The 23,599-nt window shown below is 47.1% G+C and overlaps 1 protein-coding gene across 1 annotated transcript in view; it reads right to left on the bottom strand.

The window, feature by feature from the left end:
- The window catches only part of HMCN1 (hemicentin 1), a 195,460-nt gene that overhangs the window by 160,643 nt on the left and 11,218 nt on the right, over nt 1–23,599 (bottom strand). Inside the window, exon 2 of the mRNA XM_075422725.1 lies at nt 1,933–2,003. Coding sequence (XP_075278840.1) covers nt 1,933–2,003 — 71 coding nt within the window. The remainder of the gene's footprint in view (nt 1–1,932; nt 2,004–23,599) is intronic.

Here is a 23,599-nt window from a genome sequence, read left to right as displayed (position 1 = left end):
GATTGGATATTAGGAAAAACTTCTTTACTGAAAGAGCAGTCGGGCATTGGGACAGGCTGCCCAGGGCAGCGGTGGAGTCACTGTCCCTGGAGGGGTTCAAAAGACGTGTAGATAGGGCCCTTCGGGACACGGTTTAGCAGGCATGGTGGTGTTGGGGTGACGGTTGGACCTGATGATCTTAAAGATCTTTTCCAACCTGAATGATTCTATGATTCTAAGATGCTGGGAGGGGACACAGCCGGGACAGCTGACCACAGCTGGCCAAAGGGATATTCCATACTGTATGACATCAGGCTCAGCATATAAAGCTGGGAGAAGGAGGAAGGGGGGGCACATTCAGAGCGATGGCTTTTGTCTTTCCAAGTAACTGCTACGCGTGGCGGAGCCCTGCTTTCCTGGAGATGGCTGAAGCAGTGAGAGAACTCCTTGTTTTCCTTTGCTTGCATGCGCAGCCTTTGCTTTACCTGTTGAAATGTCTTTATCTCAACCCGGGAGCTTTCTCACTTTTACCCTCCTGACTCTCTGCCCCATCCCACCGGGGAGGAAGCCAGCAAGTGGCTCTCTGGTGCTTCGCTGCCGGCTGGGGTTACACCACAACAACTACTAATAGCAAACATGTAGGAAGTGTTCGCATTTTCTGGGAGAACCACTGCAAGGCATCCTATCAGTCCTGTTCTAATCACTTTTTAAATTTACATCTTGGCCCTTCACCAACTAGTGAATGAATACAAGTCAGTGAAAGTCTTCATTTAGCTGAATGAGCACATCTTGAAAGTAATTATGAAATATGCAATCTATCAGGATTAGAGAAAGAAATCTGAAATTCACTAGACAGCAATTTTTAAACATCTTGCTTGTAAATGAAGAGTTTTAAATTCCCAAAAGCTTCATCTAAATCATAAACCTTTTAGAAACAGCTGCAATTACTTTCCAGTATAGCTATTTAGAAAACAAAAAATAAAGACCAGAAGGATTTTTAAAGTTTCAATTTCCCTATGAAGGAGAAAAGCATAATGGCTGGCATCTTCTGTCTCCCTGAAAATTTATCATTGTTTTCTCTGAATTTCAATCTTCCTGCCAACTTTAAACTACTCATTCTTCCCAAGCTAGCACTACTGGCTTTCAAACAATCTTTTCTTATGGGGATTATACCATGTGCCAGTTTCTAAAAGCTGGTTCTTTATGACGGGAGGGTCAGTCTGGCACTACTAACTCCAGCGAGATTCTCCACAGATCAGAAGCATTTTGCTTGATTTAAAGACCAGACAATAGGATCCTATTTTCTTTCAGTAAGGGTAACTGCATTCCAATACTTCTCTACCCTTCCATCACTCGATCCAGATGTCATCTGTGGTTCATTCTCACCCAGGGAAACTCCACCAAGGGAGACATCCCGCTGTGCTGGTCAAGAACTGTCACTTGTCTCCTAAGCACAGCTACAGAAGAAAATCGCAGGGTTCATCAACCTAACGCCTTTGAGTTGGTAGGCGCCAAGTAATGCATCGCAGTGAAGGCCACACCCACGTTGTACTTGATGGGTCCTAAAGCCCTTTTGTACTTAAAGCTAATCAAGGTTTTCATGGAAAACAAGTTCCAGAACACAGTGAAACAGTTCCTAAAAGTGTCTGTGAAGAAGCAGAAGGACTAATTAAAATACAAAATACATTTTATCATTATCTAACTATTCTTTCTTGTGTTATTGAACTGAGTTCCCATACAATGATATACACCAAGACAAAGTAATTAACCGCAATCATAAATTAAGATGACCAGAGAACAGGAGGGTGACAGTTTGTGCAGGTAAAATGACAGAGGTAGACAGCCTACATCCTAACAAAGCATTGTAGCAGAGATATCAACACAGGAGGACAGATTAGAGGGGGGAAACAAGGCCTTTGCTAGGACCATACAGAGAATGAACAAGTTACTCACCTGAACATAAAGTTCCCTGAGTTCAAATTGAAATTTCTTGGGATCTGTGGTTATCGTCACTGGCCCAATTTCTAGGATGAAAAAAGTTGGAAAATATGAACAAAACACGAAGTTACCAAAAGACAACCTCAAGCAAAGAGCCAACTTTTTCAGATTCATAAAAATCCAGTAGTAAAAGACAAACTTAAAGAATTTAGCAGAAAGCATTAATTGAGAATGATATACCCAGCACTGAAATCTATGATTCCAAATCTAGTAACTCTAATATCATTCCAGTATTACCAGCTTCTAGGTGTCTTAAACATTTATAGGCACATAAAGCATTCTGTGTCGTGTTTCTTTCACATTTGATTTTGAGCAATCATTTAACTGCTCTTAGTAATCAGAGGGGAACAAAAAATCCCCAAAACAAATGTAGCTGCACCAAAAAAATAATGTATTTTTCCAGAAACAGTTGTACAGGTAAATGTGAAGGAGAGGCCTCCCTGAACAGAAAACACACACCAGATTCACTGACCAATGGACAAAAGAAAAAGAAAGTGCCACATCTCTCGCCTGGAAGAATATGTACTTTCTAGGTGGAAAAGCTCGCTGTGAGCGCAATGCCCAGCGTCAGCGTATCTAGCAGCACTTATCAGAGAGAACTGAAGCAGAGTCAACTTCATTTGTGGTGTGCCATGTCTTTGTGTATTGAGAAACGGCAACACATCAAACTGCAGTCGCCTGGGCTGCGGACGGGCTGTGTCAGTAACAGCGGCACATATCTGAGTGCTTCCCAAACACGCTAGCTGTACCACAAGGCTCCCTCTGCCCCTTCAACAACTGCCTTCCTACTTGGTGTCAAATGTGATTCTAACCAGCTGTTCTCCTACGGCTGTGATTTCCTGACAGCTTACCCTCATCTGGCTTGGCACTCGCGCGCTTCATTCTTTCCCTGTCCTGCGCAGGCATTCCTGCCCTGTCCTTTGCCAGCAAGCGCATTCATCCAGCTCAGCAAGCTGGGGCAGGGTGTAAGCCACAGACAGACAGACACAGAAAAAAGGTAAGTGAATCGATTTCTGCCAGTTTAGTGCCCCAAGCCACTCAGAGGGATCGGCTGAGCACCAGCAGACAAGAGGGGCTCCAACTGCGCAGTCAGGGTGACGGAGAAGCCTGAGCCTGCAGCGGTGCCAATTTAACGCAGCTGTAGCTCACATGGAAGTGCTGCCTCAGCAGCCCATACGGCACTTTCCAAGCTCTGTAAGAGTTAGTATGTACTTCTCTTCTATATAATCTCGACATTTTCCTTTGTCAAACAGTCCAAAGTTTTATTCCACTGGAGTTTCAATAACAGCCATCACTAAAGTCTACTGTAATCACACCAGTGTTTGCTTGGGGGGGGCTCTATTTATGAGTGCCTTTTGCTAAGCACAGGTCTTCATTTGTCTGAAAGTCAATCAAGAGATCACACAAAACCTTTCCTACAACATTAAACCGTCTTAAGGTTTGGGGTTTTTACAGCTCGTTTGAGCCATTTACCTGCGAGTGTTACTTACTAAAACGCTACACTATCATCGAAATAGCCACTGTATGGACTCACTGCTCCTCCACACACTTCATCCCGCCATGCTCCCACTCCTACCACTCCACCTGGCACCACTCTCCTTTGGGCACTCCTTAAAGCAAATGCCTGTAATAAAGCTATCTTCAAATTGTTTTGCTTTGAATCTGTCCCCTGCCAACCATTATTCTAAAGCACAGAATAGAACGGGGTTTACACATATAGTAAACCCACTAGCTCTATTATTCCCCATCAGTCGAGGGATTACATTCTCCAATTCTAGGGCAGTAAATCCTTTGGAAAGGCTTTCTTTCCCTACAAAATAAAGATCTGAAACACAACACTGCTTCAGCTAAGCTAAACCAGCACACCCGGTTTAGATGGGCCGAGAAGGCTGCCTTGTTCCCCGGCCGGCAGCGCGGATGCCAAGCCGGAGCCCTGGCCCTCGCCTGCACGCCGCGGGATCACGCCAAGGCTCTGGCCGCCCTCTGCTGCGAGCTCAGCAAAGAGCAGACCGTGGAAACGGCCCCTCCACTGGAGGTTAGCAAGGCAGCATTGCGCAGAGAGTTCTCTCTTGTCAGGACAGAGTCACAGACTTCCCGGAAGCTGTACAGAGTGTGGATCAACCCGGCCAGGTCTGCAGCCAAGGCTGGAGTCCACCAGCCTGCCCCGAGGGCAAGCAAGGCCCCAAAAAGGAGTGAACAGGATCACTCACCTCGTTAGCAATAACGAGCTCTTCTACGGGCAAACAGCAGCACCAGGAAGGGCACCAACTCTCCCAGTGCAAGGCAGCAACCGTGTCTCTGCGTCAGCTCTTCTCTGAGGGACATCACTGGGAGTACTTCCAGTTCTAAGCCAGGGTGCTAGAACTTGATGTTCACCTACATCTCCGGTCAGTTTGCCAACACAGAACTAACTGATTGCTGGTACCAAAGGCATCTGGAATGATAATAGCCATCCAGCTCTGGGCTGGCATCGCTTCCCCCACCTGCGTGACCCAGTCCTTCTCGCAGTGTATGAGGGTTATTCAGTACTCCTCACAAGTAGGTTCCACATCCATCATTCTAGGTCTAAGTGGTGACATGACTGAGTCTCACCAACCTGTACCAAAACACTGACCACCTCCCGTCCTCCACATGCCACCAGCTTATGTGACCTGCTTGACAAAAAAGCCAAAATAGCCTTTGCCAACATCATTTTCCTTTATCCTCACTCTACTACCTCAAAGCGTGAGACTGTTTCATCAGTACAGGTACACACAGGCCTGCAAAGCATTCAGAATAGATAAAAAGTGAGAAGACATCACCAGAAGTGCTTGAAGTTTACTTGACAGCCAGGAGCTATTTCCAAAAACGACTTCCAGAGAGAATGGCAGATTTTCTCACAAAGCACCACAGAAAGTTCTTACAGAAGGTTAAATTACTGATACAAGAACCTCAAAGACTGTAAAGTCTAAACCAGGCTGCAGTCATCAACCTGGACATGGCTCTGTGGAACAGACACACGGAGGCAGGTCTGAGAGTCAGCGCAGTTGAGACACCAATGCCCATGCAATGCTGAGCTGCAGTACTCTTAAAGAATTATTTAGATAACGATGAAGAATTGTTCTTAGCACTTTGAAGATGCTAAGGGTGAAGCACGAGTTCAGGTGGAGTTTCTGAAGGAACTCAAAGGACTGAACAGTTTTACAGCAGCACACCGTACACGTTCACCTTGCGCAAGAGCTTTCATCTAACAAGTGCTGGAAAGCTCTGTGGCATCAAACTAAGGTAAGACATCAAAAAGCATACAGCCAAGTTAACAGAAAATAGCAGACATTGTAAAAAGAAAAAGACCAATGTGTCTGTACTCAAACTAGTTTTGGGTGTCCGAGAAAAGCAGTGAAGGCACAACTTTGCTCTTCTGTGCATCTTTAACAGTAGCTTTAATATAGCCAGTCAACTCCTAGGTCTAATTGCATGTCTATACACATCCAAAATTGCCCCAAGGGTCAATAACTGCAGGCAGAAGTCAAACACACAAGCCAGACATTCCTCAGATCAAGCATAGTTACAAATGTGTCATTCTAAATACAGAATATTTACTCAGAAACTAGATCCTGCAAACACGCCAAGTAAAGCAGAAGAAAAAACACTTTTTTCTTCATTAGTTCTTTAGAATATTTCACGTGTCAATCTGTGCTTAAGAGAAAATGCCTGTTCTGATGCTGAAACAGTACTCCATTTCTAGGCACCGATACTGGAATATTTGGGCCTACTTTGTTACGGAGGTCTCCCCATCGCTCATTACCCCAAAGCTGTCCCCGGTCCTCCAGCGGCGATTGTGCGACAGGTGAAAAACCCGATGCCAACACCGCAACCGTCAGTTCTTTCAAACTCGCTTGGTGATCCAAGACTTCACAGCACATGCACACACCTGAAACTGGTGACACGGGACAGGCAGCGTTTTAAAGGAACAGCTGGACAGAGCCTGGACTGCTGAAGCTGAAAAGCCAAAACTCAATGTAACAACCACGGTGTCTGAGCTCATACCTAAGCTGCTAAACAAACACGACAACACAAAACCGAGTACCAGTCCATCTGACAGAGATTAAGAATCTTGTTCTTTATCAAATTTGCCCCAGGAAGGAAGTATCATCTCCTTAGTAAAACAAGCAGAGCAGTCCCTAGCACCCTGAGAAACCGACCATTGGTAACGGCCCTGATGTTCTTCCATGACTTTCTGCCACATCTCAGATGGCTGCATGTTTACATACAAGCGGAACAGCCAGCACATTGGGAAAGCCACAAATTACCCAGTGACACACAGTCACACATAATTACTGCTGAGGGTGACTGCAAATTTGGCACTCCCTTCCTCCTGACCACATAGGACAGCTGCACCTAATATCTGGTTTGGACAGCTGATTGTCCGAGGAGAATCTAGCAAAGGAATATGGAAGCCATTTACCTACCTCCCGTCAACTCAGAACACTGGATTTGTTTGTTCTCGAAGAAAAAATAAAGCTCTAATTGATACTTGGTAGCCGAAAGGATTTCGGCAGAGATGCCAAGTCCTGCAGAGCACTCTCACCCACAGAATTCCTTCTTCTAACTCGGAGCAAGGACATCTCCCTGGTGCAAAACTATACCCAAGATTACAAAAAAAACCCCACCAAAACAAGCCACACAACAACCAACCATACCCCCCAGAAAGCCACCATACCTTCGGACACTTCCAAAGAACAAAAACTTCAGAACTAGCACACTACAAATGAAAAAACAACAAACAAAACAAAAAAAACCCACACAACAGCAACAACCCCCTGATATTTTAATAACAAATGCTACAGCCTTGTACTACATTCCTGCTTCGCTACACATACCGGTGCGTCACCCCAGTTCTACGAGTTTACTGGTACAACGTCAGAGTCGTGCCGATTTTTATCAGGGCTGCACCTTTGCGATGCCGCGAAGTGTAGCCCTCCGTGGCCTGGAACGGAGCAGATCAAAGCATCTTTAGTTATTTCTTCATCATGTAGGATAGAGCTCAAGAAATACCTAGTTTCATCCACTGCACAGCACAAAAAATGCCTGAGTGGCAATTATCTCCCACATTGGTTTTTATTCTAGAGCAGACTGATGAGTTTAGCACTAGGCATCTGAAAAATAAGGATCTGTGCTTGGTAAGAGATGCGTGTTTTTTGAATGCATACCTTGAAAAATGAAATGTGTACCATGAAAACCTTGATATTCTCATTAAAAAAAAAAAAAAAATCATTGTCAGCGCTGGAGTACACATAAGGTCACTACATCTTCACCAGCAAGCTGCTCTCCCAGAGCACTCACTGTCTGCACCATTCACTGCACACGGCAAAGGGCCGGGGGTGGAGGGAGAAAGGTAAGATTTCAGACGATGTGATGTGGAACTCTGTAACCCCGCGTAAGTAACCCAGCATACATGTCTCACACACTTCAAGACTGACCTCTTCACACATGTGTGACGGGGGGGAAGAAAAGTCTCACCCTGGGCGTGGTTACACACATTCATCTCACCAGCAACGCCAGTTTAAGCAGTTCCCATCTCGCCTTTCCACCCGAGTGCTGCTTCCCAGCTATGGCAGTTTTGACAGGTTTTGAGATCAGAAGACTAATACAGGTTTCATACACATACATACCCCTGCCGGCCCACATTATTTTCTATATAAATATTGTTTTTTATTGCTCTGTCTTCCAGTCTTGTTTCCTGAACACACTCTCCAGCACTTGCACCACCACAAGTGAAGAGATGCTGAAGGACTGGGAATGCTCAGCTGGGACAGCTAAAATGCCTAAGCCAGGACTGCTGCCAGAGGAAACTGGTGCACAATCACTCCGCAAGAGCTGCTTACTAACCGTGCTGAGCATGGAGCGTTACCTGATTCAATGTTCTCTTCTCGAGCTTCCCTCTCTGTATCCCATTCATTGTAAAGCTCTGCTTATAACTCTTCTGCAGACCTTCAGGAGTAGCTACCTGTCCAGGATTATGAAAATAAGAATAATGCTAGAGTTACTCCTAACCAGCCTCCAGCCAGCTGTCTGTCCCAAGGGCACATCAGTCGACACCTTTAATTTCCTAACAGCAAACTGGGTCCTGCACACCAGGACATCGCCCTGCCACAGACCGCTCACGAGCTGCCATCGGCAGTGTTGGCAGCCTGCTCTCTTGTCCTATCCAGCACCAGAGTGTGATGCTACAGGAGCAACCAAATAAAAGAAAAATACTTTTAATTGCCATCTCTCAAATTATAGTGAACATTTTTACTCCTCAAATAGCTAACATACATACACAGAATCAGAAGATTTTTTTCTTACCACTATGTTTTAACCATTAATGCAGTTAAAATGCAGCTCCGCTTTTAACTGATTACAGATTTCTACAGTAGACCGCCAAACCCAAGCAGCTGACTCTGAAAACACAAACTAGGTAAGTACTACGAACCACCACCTAGAAAAATCCACAAGCTTCCCGCCCTCTGCTTCATACTCCGCAGTGAAGGACAGCCCCCCCTCGCATCCAAGGGGATGGGAGCGGTGCGGCTCAGTGCCCGGCTGAACCTCTCCGGAGGCACCCGCAGCGCTGGAGATGCCCCTCACTCACCCCCAGGGAAAGGCCCTCCCAGCGGACGCGGGCATCTCTGGAGGAAGCCAAGATGCTCAGCGCTAGAACATGCAATGCGCTATTTAAAGCCTCTTCCTAAACGGTCTTCCCTCGGGACTCGATTGCTTTTAGCTTTCGGACTCCTACCTGGGTACAATTAAATTTTTAAAGAGCCCAGCAACTCCAGGGAGCAACTTTTACCAGCTTCTTCACCAGACAGAAAAAAGCCAAATGAACCCCAAAAGCTCACGTTTCCTTAATGCCGTCACTTTTTTTTATTAAATACTTTGTCAGCCGCATGACTTATGACTATTAACTTTAATATGCAAACTTCAGCTTAAGACAACAACCGACTGGAAGGAGTCAGACTGCACACGGAGTTTTTCCCTAGCTCGCGATTCAGACAGCCCACGTGACCGCGCAGTGCTGCCAAGGTGCCTCACACGGCATCAGTGGAGCGCTGGAAAGCTCCATCCTCACAGATGGCGATGGTCGTCGCCCCTGTACATCGAGTTCCTCACCCATCATCTCAGGGCAGTGGCTGAAGCCCAGATGAAACTTAGGGACCAAAAATTTAACAGGAGTTTTACTAAAAATGTGCCTTAGTAAGCAGCATATTTGTATTGTTATTTCCCATCATTATAATATCTATGGGCCTGTGTCTCTATTTTTAAAAAGAAAGTAACAATGGTAAAAATGGCACTATATATATATATACACATTTACATTTCTTGGAAAAGAAAAGCTAGCTTGGAGACCTACAGTGGACAAAATCTAATTTTGTCATCTTTTGTCTACTGCAGCAAGTGCTAACTTTAGCTTCTGGGCCTCAAGTGCAGTTGTTCAAAAGTTACTAGCCAAATGCAATAACAAATCATAAAAATCCGGCGCTGTTTTGCCCAGCACAGTAACAACGCTGTTACTGTTAACTCTGCCTTCTAAGAACTACAGTCACAAACCACAAGATGCACACAATAACCTCTTCTACCCAAAGAGCTTTAAAATAAATCTCGGTTTGCTCCAAATTCTCTCTTTAAAGGGGGATGCACAGAGCGCCTTGGAGCCCCTCCAGCCCCTAGCATGGCTGGCACCACACCACACTCATGGCAGAACCACGGGCAGAAAAGCTACTGGAAATCAGAAAAGGCCAGCCTGAATTAAACAGGCCTACAGGTGGATTTTGGTTCCGAGGAAAGAATTGACTTGAACATCCCCTCTGGTTCCCCCAGCGGGTCAGAAGGTTTTGTCTGTTGCTGGTGCACAAATAAGAGGCCAGAAAAGAGACCAGAAGACTTGACTCCCTGTGGTTAAAACGCAAAGTAATGCCAGCGGCCATTAAAAGCCCCAAAGGTCAAGACTGACACAAAGCAAGCGATTTTTCCTCTCTGGGGACAAGCGAGCATACAGAATCCTGGCATCAGGAGGAGCCCCACCTCCCTCCTCGCTCCCCTGGGCCCTCTGACCAGCCCTGGAGCTCTGTTCTCATCAGGGGCCAGCAGCCATCATTTCTGAAACGACTCTGGCCAGCTCTCAGCAGAGGACTGGCCAAACTACAGCAACCACAGCCACATCTGGCAACCCAGCCGACAGCCCCTAGGAGAGGCCGAAGGGCTGGGAGAGCCACGAGACCTTGCGAGTCTCTTGCAACTAGGTGGTCCCCCATGTTCAAGGCTGAGCCACCCCAGGGAGCTAAGCACAGAAAGAATTGCTGCATCTCTTCCGTGCACAGAGGCTTTGGGTTTACGCTCGTTAATCCAGCCCTGCCGAGAGTACAGAAGTTCACATTGCTTCTTTTCCAACAAGCCAAAGCACCAGCAGACACAAGGAAAAAAAGAAAAGCACTTGTGGATGCTATACAGCTTGCAAGCTGTGACTGCCCGACTCGCGTCCCGCAGCCTGCAGTGCAGACCGAAGAGCTGACCTGCGCCGCAGCCGCCTCGCTGCGCAACGCGGGAGCGGCACTCAGTCACTGCGCTGGGCGCTCACACCGCGCCGCTGAGGTCATCACAGCACTTTCTGGTTTTGTTTACTTCCCCTTGTTAGCAACAATCTGAACCGACTAAAATTCAGCTCATGATGCTCTTTAAATTCTCTCTCCAGACTGAGCTCCAGTTCAGGCCAGGTCTATTTCTGTCTCATCTCTTGGTCTGCGTATTTTGGCAGTACTCCTTCAACACTTGTAACAGCGCTGGATAAAGAACTTGAACTAAAGAATCGGGCAGGAATGAACGGAACTACAAATTTTACAGTGCTGTTTTGTGCTTAATAACCTTTGCGTGAAGTCAAATCAAATACTATTGAAAAATTTTCAATTCAAAATTTATACTTGGCATTGCATTACAAAATGAACTTCTTTACCGCAACACCTAGCAAAGATGCATTCTAAGCTGCTGCCCACAGCACTGGCTGCGCCGCCGCCGGCCGGGAGCAGCTGAGCTCCAGCGCCGGGAGCCTCTTGGCACAGCAGGTTCCCGCAAGCTCGCCCGTAAGGCTCCTCCTCTTTCTTCACTGATCCAGCTCCCACCATGTCCCCGAACGCACCTCACCATAGGAGGGGTCCACAGGCTGACTGGCAAAAAAAAACAACACAACACAGCTTCTTTTATTTTTTTTCCAGAACAGATGAATGCAATTACAAAGTCTAATTAAAAGCCTCTGCTGCTTGGAAGGTTATATGCACAGATTACTTCCTTCAAAAAGACTTGGAAGATCTCTGGAGAAGGCTACCTCACTCCAGCCAAGTCAGCTTCTTCATCATGAGACATAATCAAATCTGAAAAAGCAACTGGCTCTTTTCCGCCCAAGCTGCGGCCGCATTGCTCTGCTGAACGGGATGGAGTTACTAATGCACTCAGCACCCACAGCTACGGAAAAACAGACCCTGTAAGCAAACAAAGTTACCAGCGGAAACTTGAGCATCCTGAGACCAGGACAACTCAGTACTGCTCAGTCCACAGCGATGGGAAGTACTCTACATTCAACATCCCAAGTCAGGAACAGTACTTAACACGCGTAATTGCTATCCACTTATTAATAACCCAGGAGCCATTGTCCTAACAAGATTTATGGAGACCACAGCACTAATGAGTTGGTGGTTAAAACTATCAAGAGACCTTGGAAACAAGGACTTGCCAGAATAAGTTACCATGTTAATCCTACGCTGTTCCCTCACTGGCTTATGCTCTGGTAATGCCTGCACATAGAATCATAGAATCATAGAAAGTTTTGGGTCGGAAGGGACCCCTAGAGCTCATCTAGTCCAACCCCCCCGCAGCGAGCAGGGACACCACTAACGAGATCAGGCTGCTCAGAGCCCTGTCCAACCTGGTCTTGAATGTTTCCAGGAATGGGGCCTCCACTACCTCTCTGGGCAACCCGTTCCAGTGTTTCAGCACCCTCATTGTAAAGAATTTCTTCCTTCTATCCAGCCTAAACCTACCCTGTTTTAGTTTAAAACCATTACTCCTCGTCCCCATCTTTTCTATGGGCTCCCTGTAAGTACTGAAAGGCTGCAATCAGGTCCCCTCGCAGCCTTCTCTTCTCCAGGCTGAACAAGCCCAACTCTCTCAGCCTGTCCTCATAGGAGAGGTGCTCCAGCCCTCGGATCATTTTTGTAGCCCTCCTTTGGACCCGCTCCAACAGGTCCATGTCCTTCTTGTGCTGAGGGCTCCAGAGCTGAACGAAGTACTCCAGGTGAGGTCTCACCAGAGCAGAGTAGAGGGGCACAATCACCTCTCTCCACCTGCTGGCCACGCTTCTCTTGACACAGCCCAGGACACGGTCGGCCCTCTGGGCTGCCAGCGCACATTGCTGGCTCATGTCCAGCCTTTCATCTATCAGTACCCCCAAGTCCCTCTCAGCAGGGCTGCTCTCGATCCTTTCATCCCCCAGCCTGTATTGATACTGGGGATTACCCCGACCCAGGTGTAGGACCTTGCACTTGGCCTTGTTGAACCTCATGAGGTTCACACAGGCCCACCTCTCCAGCTTGTCCAGGTCCCTCTGGATGGCATCCCGTCCTTCTGGTGTATCAACCATACCACTCATGGTAAAGGATACTTTTTTAAAAAATCCTGGCTGGAATACAGTATATCATATTTCAGTGGGTCTGTTGGGGTTTCTTTGACAAGAGGGAGTTATGTGACCTGGGACAAAACAGAACTGCCCGATGGTTAGATACAAAGCTTCTACACAGGGTGCTAAGTTACAGGACTTTTTCCTCCATTATTTAAATAAATTTAATGTCAATTAAATAAATTTTTCTCTGAAAATTACCAGCAAACCACATAATCAGTCAATTAGCCCTAAACAAAGAGAAAAGATAATGAGACTCTAAACACGGACCTACCTAGACTTGCACAATTAAAACACAACTAAATAAATTTTCCTCAGTTTTCAAACCAAGCCACCAGTCTCTCAAAAGAACACAAAGAAGGAAAAGAAAAAGACTACTTTCAGAAAATTCTAGGGGAATAAAGCCAAGCTTCGGCGAGATGCCATCCTGCGCGTGCACGTGCAGGAATGTACACACACACGCATGAACCTCCTCACCCCAGCACTGTACAACGCTTTCTGAGGTACCCAGCTGCCACCCTTTGAGAACGGGGACTTCCAAGCATAACAACAATAAAGTAATCTGAGCCCAGCTGCTAGGAGAAAGAAGTTGTCTCACACATGAGTTTACTCTGTACCAAAAGTTTTCTTTTTATTATTAAAATGCATCTGCTTTCTTTTTAAGTCAATGACAGTTTTTATTGACTTCAGTTAGAATAGGGCCCAGCTGCCCTCCCAGTATTACACTATATAATGAATTGCTAAAGGATTACCAGTGTAAAACCGTTAGAAACCCAAACCATTCCCTTTTAGTCACTGCAACTGTAAATTCAAATCTCCATGCATCATTCTGAATAAATGTCCACTTCACAAAACTGATCTGTATGCAGCTGACGGAACATGGAATTTTACAGCAGATAACGCTCTCTGTATACACTGCTTATTCCCTCTGACGCTATCCAGTTGTGAATATTACCCCCAGGGCTCTAACGACAGTTCAACATGAAGAAGTATCAATTAGTTTGGTAAGTTAAAGCATCTATTTAAAGATGTTAGGAGAAGCTCAGCTACTGGTCTACCAGGTTAAAGTGAACTTATTGGCCCTTTGAAAAAAAAAAAAATCTATTATTAATTTTAATAGTGAAGACTTTGTAAATAGTTCATTTTCTATTTCTAGTTAACAGACAGATCTCCCGCTTGTGCTGTGGCTCTGTCTGCTAGGCTGGGCCAGCTGATTCAGAGAGGTCCCCGCCAAGCTGGGCCACTGCAGGATTTCTATTGCGCAAGGATGTGATGGGAAAAAGCTGCAGAAAGCACAACTGCAAAACTGCTTATCTGACAGAGCCAGTCAGGGCAGAAGAGGATACTCTATTAAAAATAGAACTAAAACACTTCAGCGTGGATTGGATTTCAATGTCAATTTAAAAAGAAAGACACAGCAAGCTTTGCCTGGCCAGCTAAGTCTCTCAAAACCTTCATCAGAGCCCTGTTTACTTTGGTAACTGGCGAGTCAGCTGGAAGCGGCTCTCTCCCATCCCTTAACTTTGTGCCTGCATCATTTGTAATTGTAACATTTTCTAAAAGGCACCAACAAAAACATTTCCAAGCAGCAGAAATCATTCCGTAAGGGATGAACTTGCTAGGGAACCAAGCCTGAGAAACGGGAACGGCCAGCATGACCTCAGGGTAAGGGGAAGAGGCTCAGGCGGCCAGGCCGAGGAGCTTCTCCACAGCTGCCAGAACAGCTTGGCAGCGGCACGGGGCTGACGCGGCTCTCTCCTTGCTGCGGCCCAGGCCAGCGACAGTGCTGCTGCCGGCTCTTCCCAGCTCTCATCTTGGCGCAGCAGCGCAGGGTGCGCGGAGCAGGACCAGCGCACAGTCAGCTCTCTGCACCGGCACGCTGCGGTCCCCGCCAGCTCGGCTGCTGCCAGGAGCCTGCTAACAGCCACGCAACGCCCTTCTGCCCCTCTGCAGCATCGCACTGACTTCAGCCTTTTAATTGGGCAAAAGAGGCAAAAACCAGGACTTGTCCCCACAGTAGTCACGCAATTAATCTCCGAGAGAATTTGGTGAATAACTCCTGTTGCAGAGAAGTCTCCAACGCTGACTGCTGCCAAGGCTTTGGCTGGAAGCCAGACATGTTTACTTACCGCTTTGGAAAGAGGATCTGCAAATTCACCGACCTAACGTAAGCTCAAAGGTACATAAACAACCCCCAACACACATCTAAGCATCACTTCTGCTGACAGTCATTTGGGGTATAAAATTGAGATCTCAGCCAGCAAAACACCCTATAACATAACACCATCATTTTAAAAATCAACCAAGGAAAGACTAGAAAGAAAACCAAAGCTGGAAGAGAGTTGTGAAGTCGTTCAGAAAGCACCAAATTCAGTTTGCTTCTCCGGCTGCGACACAGCAGTGCTGGGGTGTCACCCCAACAGCTCAGCCACGCACGCCGAGCACATCGCACGGGGAGTCAGAGGCAGCAGCCAGCGAGCCATCTCCGAGCCAGCGAGCTCCACTCGGCAGTCAGCACCCTAAATGCTCATCCGTCACTTTCTTCACCATTCTCCAGACCCCATCTAAAATCTCCTGGGCACAAGAAGGTTTTGAAGCGGATGATGCTGCCCTGCTAAGCTGAAGGACGTTCCTGGTGTCTCCACAGAAGAGACACAAACACATGGATTTCATAACCTGTACGGATTAAAGCTGACCAGACTATCCATGTTTTGGGCCTCACTGCAAACAATAAGCAGACTGTCAGCTTTGCCTGTCATCCCTTCCCACCCTCGGAGCAGGTAAAGCACGAGCCTTTGCTAACCACCAGCAGGACCACAGTGCAATGTCTGCACTCCCCATGTAAGTGCTACCAGCTCGAGGAGGCAGCAGGTTTGGCTCAGGATAAACTCCGAATTCACAGAATCACAGACTGTTCGGGGCTGGCAGGGACCTCTGTGGGTCACCCAGCCCAACCCCCTGCCGAAGCAGGGTCACCCAGAGCAGGCTGCACTGCACCGCGTCCAGGCGGGGCTTGAATATCTCTAGAGAAGGAGACTCCACAACCTCCCTGGGCAGCCTGGGCCAGGGCTCCGTCACCCTCAGAGGGAAGAAGTTCTTCCTCATCTTCAGATGGAACTTCCTCTGCTTCAGTTTGTGCCCATTGCCCCTTGTCCTGTCGCTGGGCACCACTGGAAAGAGTCTGGCCCCGTCCTCCCGACACCCACCCTGCAGATATTTATCGGCATTTCTAAGGTCCCCTCTCAGCCTTCTCTTCTCCAGACTGAACAAGCCCAGCTCCCTCAGCCTCTCCTCCTAGGAGAGATGCTCCAGTCCCCTCACCATCCTCGTAGCCCTAATTAATTAATTAACCCACCAGAAGTGTTTTATAAGAAACCAATTTTAAGCCCACAAAGCAGAGCTCACAGCTACCCCAGCGGTCCAGTTCGGTTCCAGGCCCTGCCACGTGGCCGGCAGCAGTGCTGAGATGTCACCCGCGAGCCCCAGAAGCGGCATTTGTCTCCTCGCCACTGGCAGCTCCCTTACAAACACACTGCCTTCTGCCAACTCCTCTGCGCGAGCAGAGCTCTGGGCAGCTCACTACAGCAAGATTCCTGAGAGCTTGACTGGGGAGCTACTCATTCATCCTGATTTACCCACGCTTTTCTGCACCGCACAGGCCAGCGCAATCGGCTGCGGGCAGCAGCATCCCGTGCCGTGCAGATTTCTGTTGCCCCTTTGCAAGGGCTCGCTGCCCTGGCACTGACCACAGGAATGTGGCACTGTGTATCCCAACGCGTGGCGGGATGCCTGACAAGAGCAGGAGGTTAACGGCGATAGGAAAGCTGTTTCGTGGCGTTGGAAGGAGAAAAAACGAAAATCATGAGAATGTTTCTGCTCTTGATACAGGTTTGAGTGCTCAGTGGTTTTTAGGAAGCTGTGGAAGAGAGGGAAACATTAAATATTATCTGTAGATTATAAAATTCCACTGAGTTTTACTAGTGTGAAAATGCAGGCATGCTCCAAACTAATTCAAAAAGCAGATGTGAGGAGGGGAAAAAATAAATATGAGAACATTAACTTTTTTACCCTAAACAAAATAGGTTTTTTTCATTTCACATGAGGATAACCTAAATTGGTTAAACAGGAATACATTATGCAGAAACCTTGTTTCCTCTTTGCTCATCTTTTAAATTTTGTTCGAAGTAATGCCACTATCTACATTTAGACAGAAGTTAGCTTAGACTAACTCATTTGCCTTGACCCTTGTATTTCCAAGTTTCACCTTCAATTATTTAGCAATTGATTAAATTTTAAAAATGGAAGCATTCACCATGATTATTATTTTCAATAACTTGTTCAGCCCGTTTATACAGCACAGAGCACAAAGCTTTCTCCTTTGGGGAATCTGGATCTGTGGCGTTGGAGCCATTGAGCTCCAAACACCAACGCTACAACCTGGCTTGCACTGCTTGTGTAAGTCAACCAAAAGCATATTTTCTTTTCCACTTTTCCAAAAGAAGGCCTCAGAGTCACGAGAGCTCTGGTTCACTCGTTATGCTGCCCAGGCACAACCTAGCTATGAAGCCAGGAAGCGCAGTCCTAGAAAAGGAGCGTCTTCACCGCAGACACTTAATCAGCACAAGCAGTTCAGAGCCAGAGAAAACAGACTTCTGCATGCCACCCCTTCAGCGGGACTTCACTGCCCCACGCAAGCCTCAGGCCTTGGGATGGCACGTGATAATGGAACAGCTTCTCTTCCTCACAGAGCAGTCTCTGTGGAAGGTTGCCTCTGCCAACCTCCTTCTGCTTCTGACCATGCTCTGCAGAACGTTCTCACTCCAGCCATGAGGCAGGCTTCCACTGCCTGGGACGGCCAAAGAAACCAGAGCAGCTCTCCAGCCCACAGCACAGCCTTTTCTAAGTAGCAAGCACAGGTAGATGAACTGATGGCTGTGCTACAGCTACTCAGAGCTTCTCATTCATGCCTCACTTCGGGCATCCAAAAGAAGGCTCAAACCCACAACAAAAATATGCAGTTCTTCATGGCATTCACAAACCAACATGAAATTCCCCCGTACATTAACAGGCTACCTTTCTTGAACACTAACGCCGAGGAACAAAGACCATCAGAGCATGACTGGCTCTTTAAAGAGAAGCCCGTTGTGTAGGACCGAGGAGCCATCTGTTTTTACGAACTGCCCACTGGTATAGTCATGGTGAAGACTGTCGCTACATGGGATTCAGGAAACATTCAGGTCCAGACATGAATAGTGATTCAGTCTCTCTGTGAAGCTCCTGCTCAGGTGTCTGCAGTACAAAACGGCATCCAAGTGATTAAGACCGCATCACTCAGGCTTAGATCACTAGTTCTGCCAAAGATTCTCTTTGTTACAAGAGGCAAGTCTTCAGGGCCTCACTCGGAAAAACACTTAAGCATACGTGAAAATCGTATCAAAATCAACAGAACATATACAAAAACATTCTTAAGTGTTTTGCTTAACTACAGACTGAGTTTGTGCCCAAGGTCCCCAAACTGTGAAGGAGGTGACGTTTCCCATCTCCCATCCTTTTTTTATCCCTAGAGTAAGAGCTGGATATTCTGGGCAGGATTTTTTATACTCACATATGAAGGCAGAGACACTGTACCAGTAGAAATCTAACTGTAAAGACATTAACACAAATGTTCTGGATTCCTTTCTGGCATAATTATGTGGACCAAGACCCCAGTGTACCAGCTGAACTACATAAACACAGATACAACTGTCCAAACATCGAACCTTAGTAATAAACCAGTTTAACTAACAGAATAACCTAGATGAAATTCCAGATGTCTCTCACACGTGGTATATTAAAACACACTGTAATAAAGCTCAGAGTACACTTCTATGAAGCTAGCATAATGTCAGGAAATATAAACAAAACCAGGAAAAATTTAATTCCTCTCATTCTCCAAAGTCACACCTCTCATTTACTGAGCTCCTTCAAACACGTTATGTTGCTGGTTAACAGGAACGCCTCCAGGCACAACCTTTTGCTGATCTTCGGAGTTACAAACTGCTTTGAAATCTCACCGAGGCATACAATCCTCACTCAATGATAACGTCGGAGAGCGCCCTGTAATTTAAAACACCGCACTTCTAATTGACAAAGTTGACTCAAGTAGGAAAAGCATGATGAATTCAGATCCTGTCCCCGAGCACAATGAAACTTCAAACAGTGCTGAAAAAATGAAAAACAGCTGAGCTAATAAAAACCAGACCCTGCTCAAACAACCTTTCATCAAGTGAATTTCACCTACATTGTTACTCTTGGAATTTGGGAAAGTAGGAGGAGCCAGCAAGGTCTGAAGAGGAGGTGTGAAAGGATATTTTGGATACTTGTAATATTTAGCCGATTAAGAAAGCAGACAACCAAAGCCAGACCCTGACCTCAGTTATACTGGTGTAAATCCAAATACTGGTGTAAATCCAAACTAACATCACTGACTGTAATGGAATTACTCTGGATTTACTCCATGTTACCTGAGATCAAAACCTGTACAACGAGATAGAACAACAAAGTGGAAAAAATGGCTTTTATATCTACACAATGGGACGTTTCACTGCAAGTAACTAAGAAACTGTTTAATACCACGTAGCTACAACACTCAAGGTGAGATGGGCTTGAGTCATCACATAAATATCCACAGCCAAAATTTCTGAAGTTTGAAAAGTTTTGTGCATTTCAAATCTACCTCTAAACTAAAGAGTTAATTCAAAACACGCTTCCCTTACTTTGGGCTTTTCTTATTTGCTTGTTTCATCTCAAACCATACTCTTCACAAAACAAGACTCATCCCCACGAAGTAGGCGTGCAACAACATCTCTTAAGTTGCCTCCCTCACGCCCTTTATGGAGACAAATTCACCCTCTCGTACCACTCGGCAAGCTCGGGCTCCAACTCCATAACCAACCACGCACCTCTGCGCCGTGGAGTATTCCCGCGCTTTCCCTCTAACAGCAAACACACCGTTACGTAGCAGTGTAGGTGGCTATGCGGAACCACCAGGGGCTGAAAAGATTTGCTTGAAGTGACACCATTGCCAAATTCTTTAAAATGCAATCTAGCCAGCACGCGTTATTTTTATCTTCCTATGCCATGGTTCCCTTTGGGTAACAGAACAATATTCAGTCACACTTTCAAGGGCAGGGAAAGGGCTGACTGTTTACAGCAATGACACGATCTTCACTTTTCACACCCCAAGTATGAGCAACAGTAGCACTCGGAACAAAGCTCGATCCACAAAGCAGCCAGGCTTTCTCCTCCCACTGTCAGCACTCCGAGACCGTCTGGATTTGCACGCTCCCCGATCCTGTGTCGCTCGGCCGTTGCAGCTCAGCTCGTTAGTGCTGGGGCCACCCACTCCCTTCCCGCCGCAGCAGTGCCAGCCCTGCTCTCCAGAACCGTCCCACCGTAAGCCATCGTCTCCGGTGCTGGGCAGCACAGCGGCTCACGCACATGCTTTCCAACCAAGCTCACAAGCCCGGCAAGTTCCAGCACTCTCTGCTGACCTGGACCCTTTTTGAACCATTTTTCTGGGACAGCAAAGCAGCTCTCATGGCTGGGGATCAGGAAAGGCCATAGCCTCAAAGACGAGGGAAGCAGATAGCAGTGCAGAGCAGTAATTTTTTCATCCAATACAGCTACACCTAAGAAAATGCACGTCCATAGATTCGGCCAAAATTCCAGAGAACAAAATATCAGACTCCTTTGGCCCAATTCATACCCAGAACCACCTCTAGAAATGTACTCACTCACATGGCCAATATGCAAAGTGAGAGCGACACACATCCCTCCTGCCACCCGCACTCGTGCCAAGGCAAACATCAGCCAGCAGACACGCTGAAAGCAGCGAGGGGAAGATTTCCCCATCGTCTCCTGCACAGACCTATTCGTGGCTAACACAGCACTTCTTTCAGAGCAAGAATATGTTGCCTTTAGCAGCAACACGTTTCACCACCAGGATCCAGTCCGTATACGCAAAAGATACTGCAGACTGCCAAGAAATCTTGAGACAAAGGAGGGGAGTGCCGAGACGGGACACTGAACCTCTGAGGGAAAAGGGTCAATGGAAACTTTGAGGGAGGGATGGCCGAAGGCAGAGACAAAGAAGATAGAGAGATGTGGGAGTCCAACAACAGATTAGGAAAGAAAGGAAAAGGAGGAGTAAACATTTCAGGGACAAACAAGAGATTTGTGGGTTTGTGGTTAACACAGAGGACTGTGACTCAGGAGTAAGTCACACGAATGCCCTGTGCTTTGATTCAGCTTATGTAAAATTTAAAGGAGAAAGACACGACCAAAACAAACAGATAAACTAAAAAACAAACAAATCAATCCACTGATTTGAAATGCCCTAAGACACCAAAATGTAGGTTTCTAAGTAATATGTTGATAAATCAGGAGGCAACACTCCCGGACAAGCACCACGTCACGTTCTGTGAATGCTGTGGGAAAGCAGCCCAAACCTTATCCCAACCACGGCACGCCAGGTCTCGCTGCAGCGGCCTATCAGGGGCTACGCTGGGGCTTGGCTTTGCCTTTGTCACTTGCTGGGGGCTAGCAGTACTTCTGGTACTCAAACTCAGGCAAAGACAGCGGTGAACACGTGCCCAGCAATGCTAAAGATCTCCAGTTAAAACCACACTGCTATTGTTTGGTGCTGTACAAGCTAAGTGACATGAAACGGAAAAGACACGCCACAATGCAAAGTGAGTTGCCCAGAGATGGGCAGCAATCACAGACTCACAAAATGGTTTGGGTTGGAAGCGACCTTAAAGCTCATCTGGTTGCACCCCCCTGCCCACATGCAGGGACCCCTTCCACCAGCCCAGGGTGCTCCCAGCCCCATCCAGCCTGGCCTTGAACCCTGCCAGGGAGGGGCAGCCACAGCTTCTCTGGGTGACCTGGGCCAGGGCCTCACCACCCTCATTGTAAAAAATTTCTTCCTGACATCTGATCTAAATCTCCCCTCTTTGAATCTAAAGCCATCAGCCCTTGTCCTGTCACCCCACGCCCCTGTCACCAGCCCCTCTCCATCTCTCTCGCAGCCCCTCCAGGCACTGGCAGCTGCTCTAAGGTCTCCTCGCAGCCTTCCCTTCCCCAGGCTGAGCAGCCCCAGCTCTCCCAGCCTGTCCTCCCAGCAGAGAGGTTCCACCCCTCGGACCGTTTATCTCTCCACCCGGGTGCTCCAGCTGTTGCTCTTTCACTGAAAACCATATGCTTGCCTAATTATTTCACCTATTTACAGCCTAGAAAACCTAGCTCTGACACAGTAGTTGTCAAATCACAATCTCTGGAGGATTTTAGTAAACAGAAATACAAAATAATATGGGGGCATAAAAGAAACTACAGTATTTTTAGCTGTTCTAAGGCAGAGGACTTCATTTTTCCTGCACAATTTTCCACCTCTTCTTCAGTACTTTTAAGTACAAAAGCATACTAGTTCAGTGAACTAACCAAGACCTCACTAACTAAACAAAAAGCTCTGTCCTTTGGAAAACAGTCTCGGACATACCATTGCACAGCTTAAGAGAACTCAGGAAATGTTTCAGTGATATTCAGCATCCCCAGAGACACTTCAGCTCATGGAAATACACTGGTGGCCAACGCATGGAAACTACAATGGCTTCCTGCTCACACCCTCCCACCCCCCAGGCTACGAATCTAATTTAAACACGCTGGCAGGAATCCAGCAGTAACCTACAGTCACCGATTTGAGCTGCTATCCTGAGCAAACAGCCCTGACGTTCAGCTGGGACTACAGCAAGACAAGACATTCCTTCATATTCATGCAATTCTGCACACCCAGCCCCACTCACTCCACTTCAGCGGGGTTTTTCCAGTCTGAAAACCTGGGGTCCCATTCTGCTTTTGGTTCCACCTCATCGCAGCTCTGCTGGTTGTAATTGATCCTACAGTTACAAAACTGATACTGGAAATTTGGCTCTACTGTCAATCAGGCTACATGAAATTGTCTTTTAAAGCTGTCTTTGTATTCTGTCGTCCTACAGCTGGGAAAAAACCAGCAGAGGAAGGAAGCGTTGCAGCTCCAGTGAAAACACTGAGATACAGCGATAAAGCTGACTGCCTCTCCCTCGCAGTTCTGCAGCAGGCTCTGCGCCGTGCGGGGGCCAGCCATCTTCTCCAGAGCCACCTCGGACGGGCACCTCGGAAGAATAATCTAAAACTCTCTCTGCACAACGCTTGCACAGCCAGGTTTATTTGGGGAGTCCCGTTACGTTATACACAGGCTCTGAACACTTCGGTGCTTGATTCACTGTCCCTGATGCCACACACCAACTGCTGTATTACCAAGAGCACACAGTAAGGCAGCCACTACTCCAGAGCAAAGAGGTGAGACCGCTAGGAGGGACACGTTACTGAACACAGACCCAACACTTCCCACCACCTTTCGTTGCACGGGATGTATGCAGCTTGCTGGCTTGGTGTCTGGGAAGTCATCGTTTTCAAATGTGCCTATATTTTACCAGCAGTGTTTTGCAGACTGAAATCTGTGGCTAGGTGTATTTCAGGCAAAGGGCTACAACCTGAGCAGAGCTGGAGAACTGCACACAGCCTCTCTGCAAAGAGGAGTACCAGGGACGCCACAGCAAACCACGATGGAAGAGTACAGGGGATACAGGACAGTAAGCTAACATGTCTTCACAAACACACACAGCCTGTTTACACTGCTGACACACGTTAACGACATGCATCACAGCCACCGTTTGTGGCTTATCCCCAGAGAGACCCTCAGCCTCGCAGCTGCCAGTGTTGCTCCTTTCGCTCACACTGCGCAGCCTCCGCTGCACACCCACGGCTCAAACCCCGCTGACAACCAGCGGTGAGGGAAAACGAGGTGCAAGACATTCTGACGAGCCACATCATTTGGCTCACCACCAGCCTTGCAGC

Source organism: Opisthocomus hoazin, chromosome 6 (genome assembly GCF_030867145.1).
Source record: "Opisthocomus hoazin isolate bOpiHoa1 chromosome 6, bOpiHoa1.hap1, whole genome shotgun sequence".
Classification (NCBI taxonomy): domain Eukaryota; kingdom Metazoa; phylum Chordata; class Aves; order Opisthocomiformes; family Opisthocomidae; genus Opisthocomus; species Opisthocomus hoazin.
This window is presented reverse-complemented; position numbering and strand designations above follow the sequence as displayed.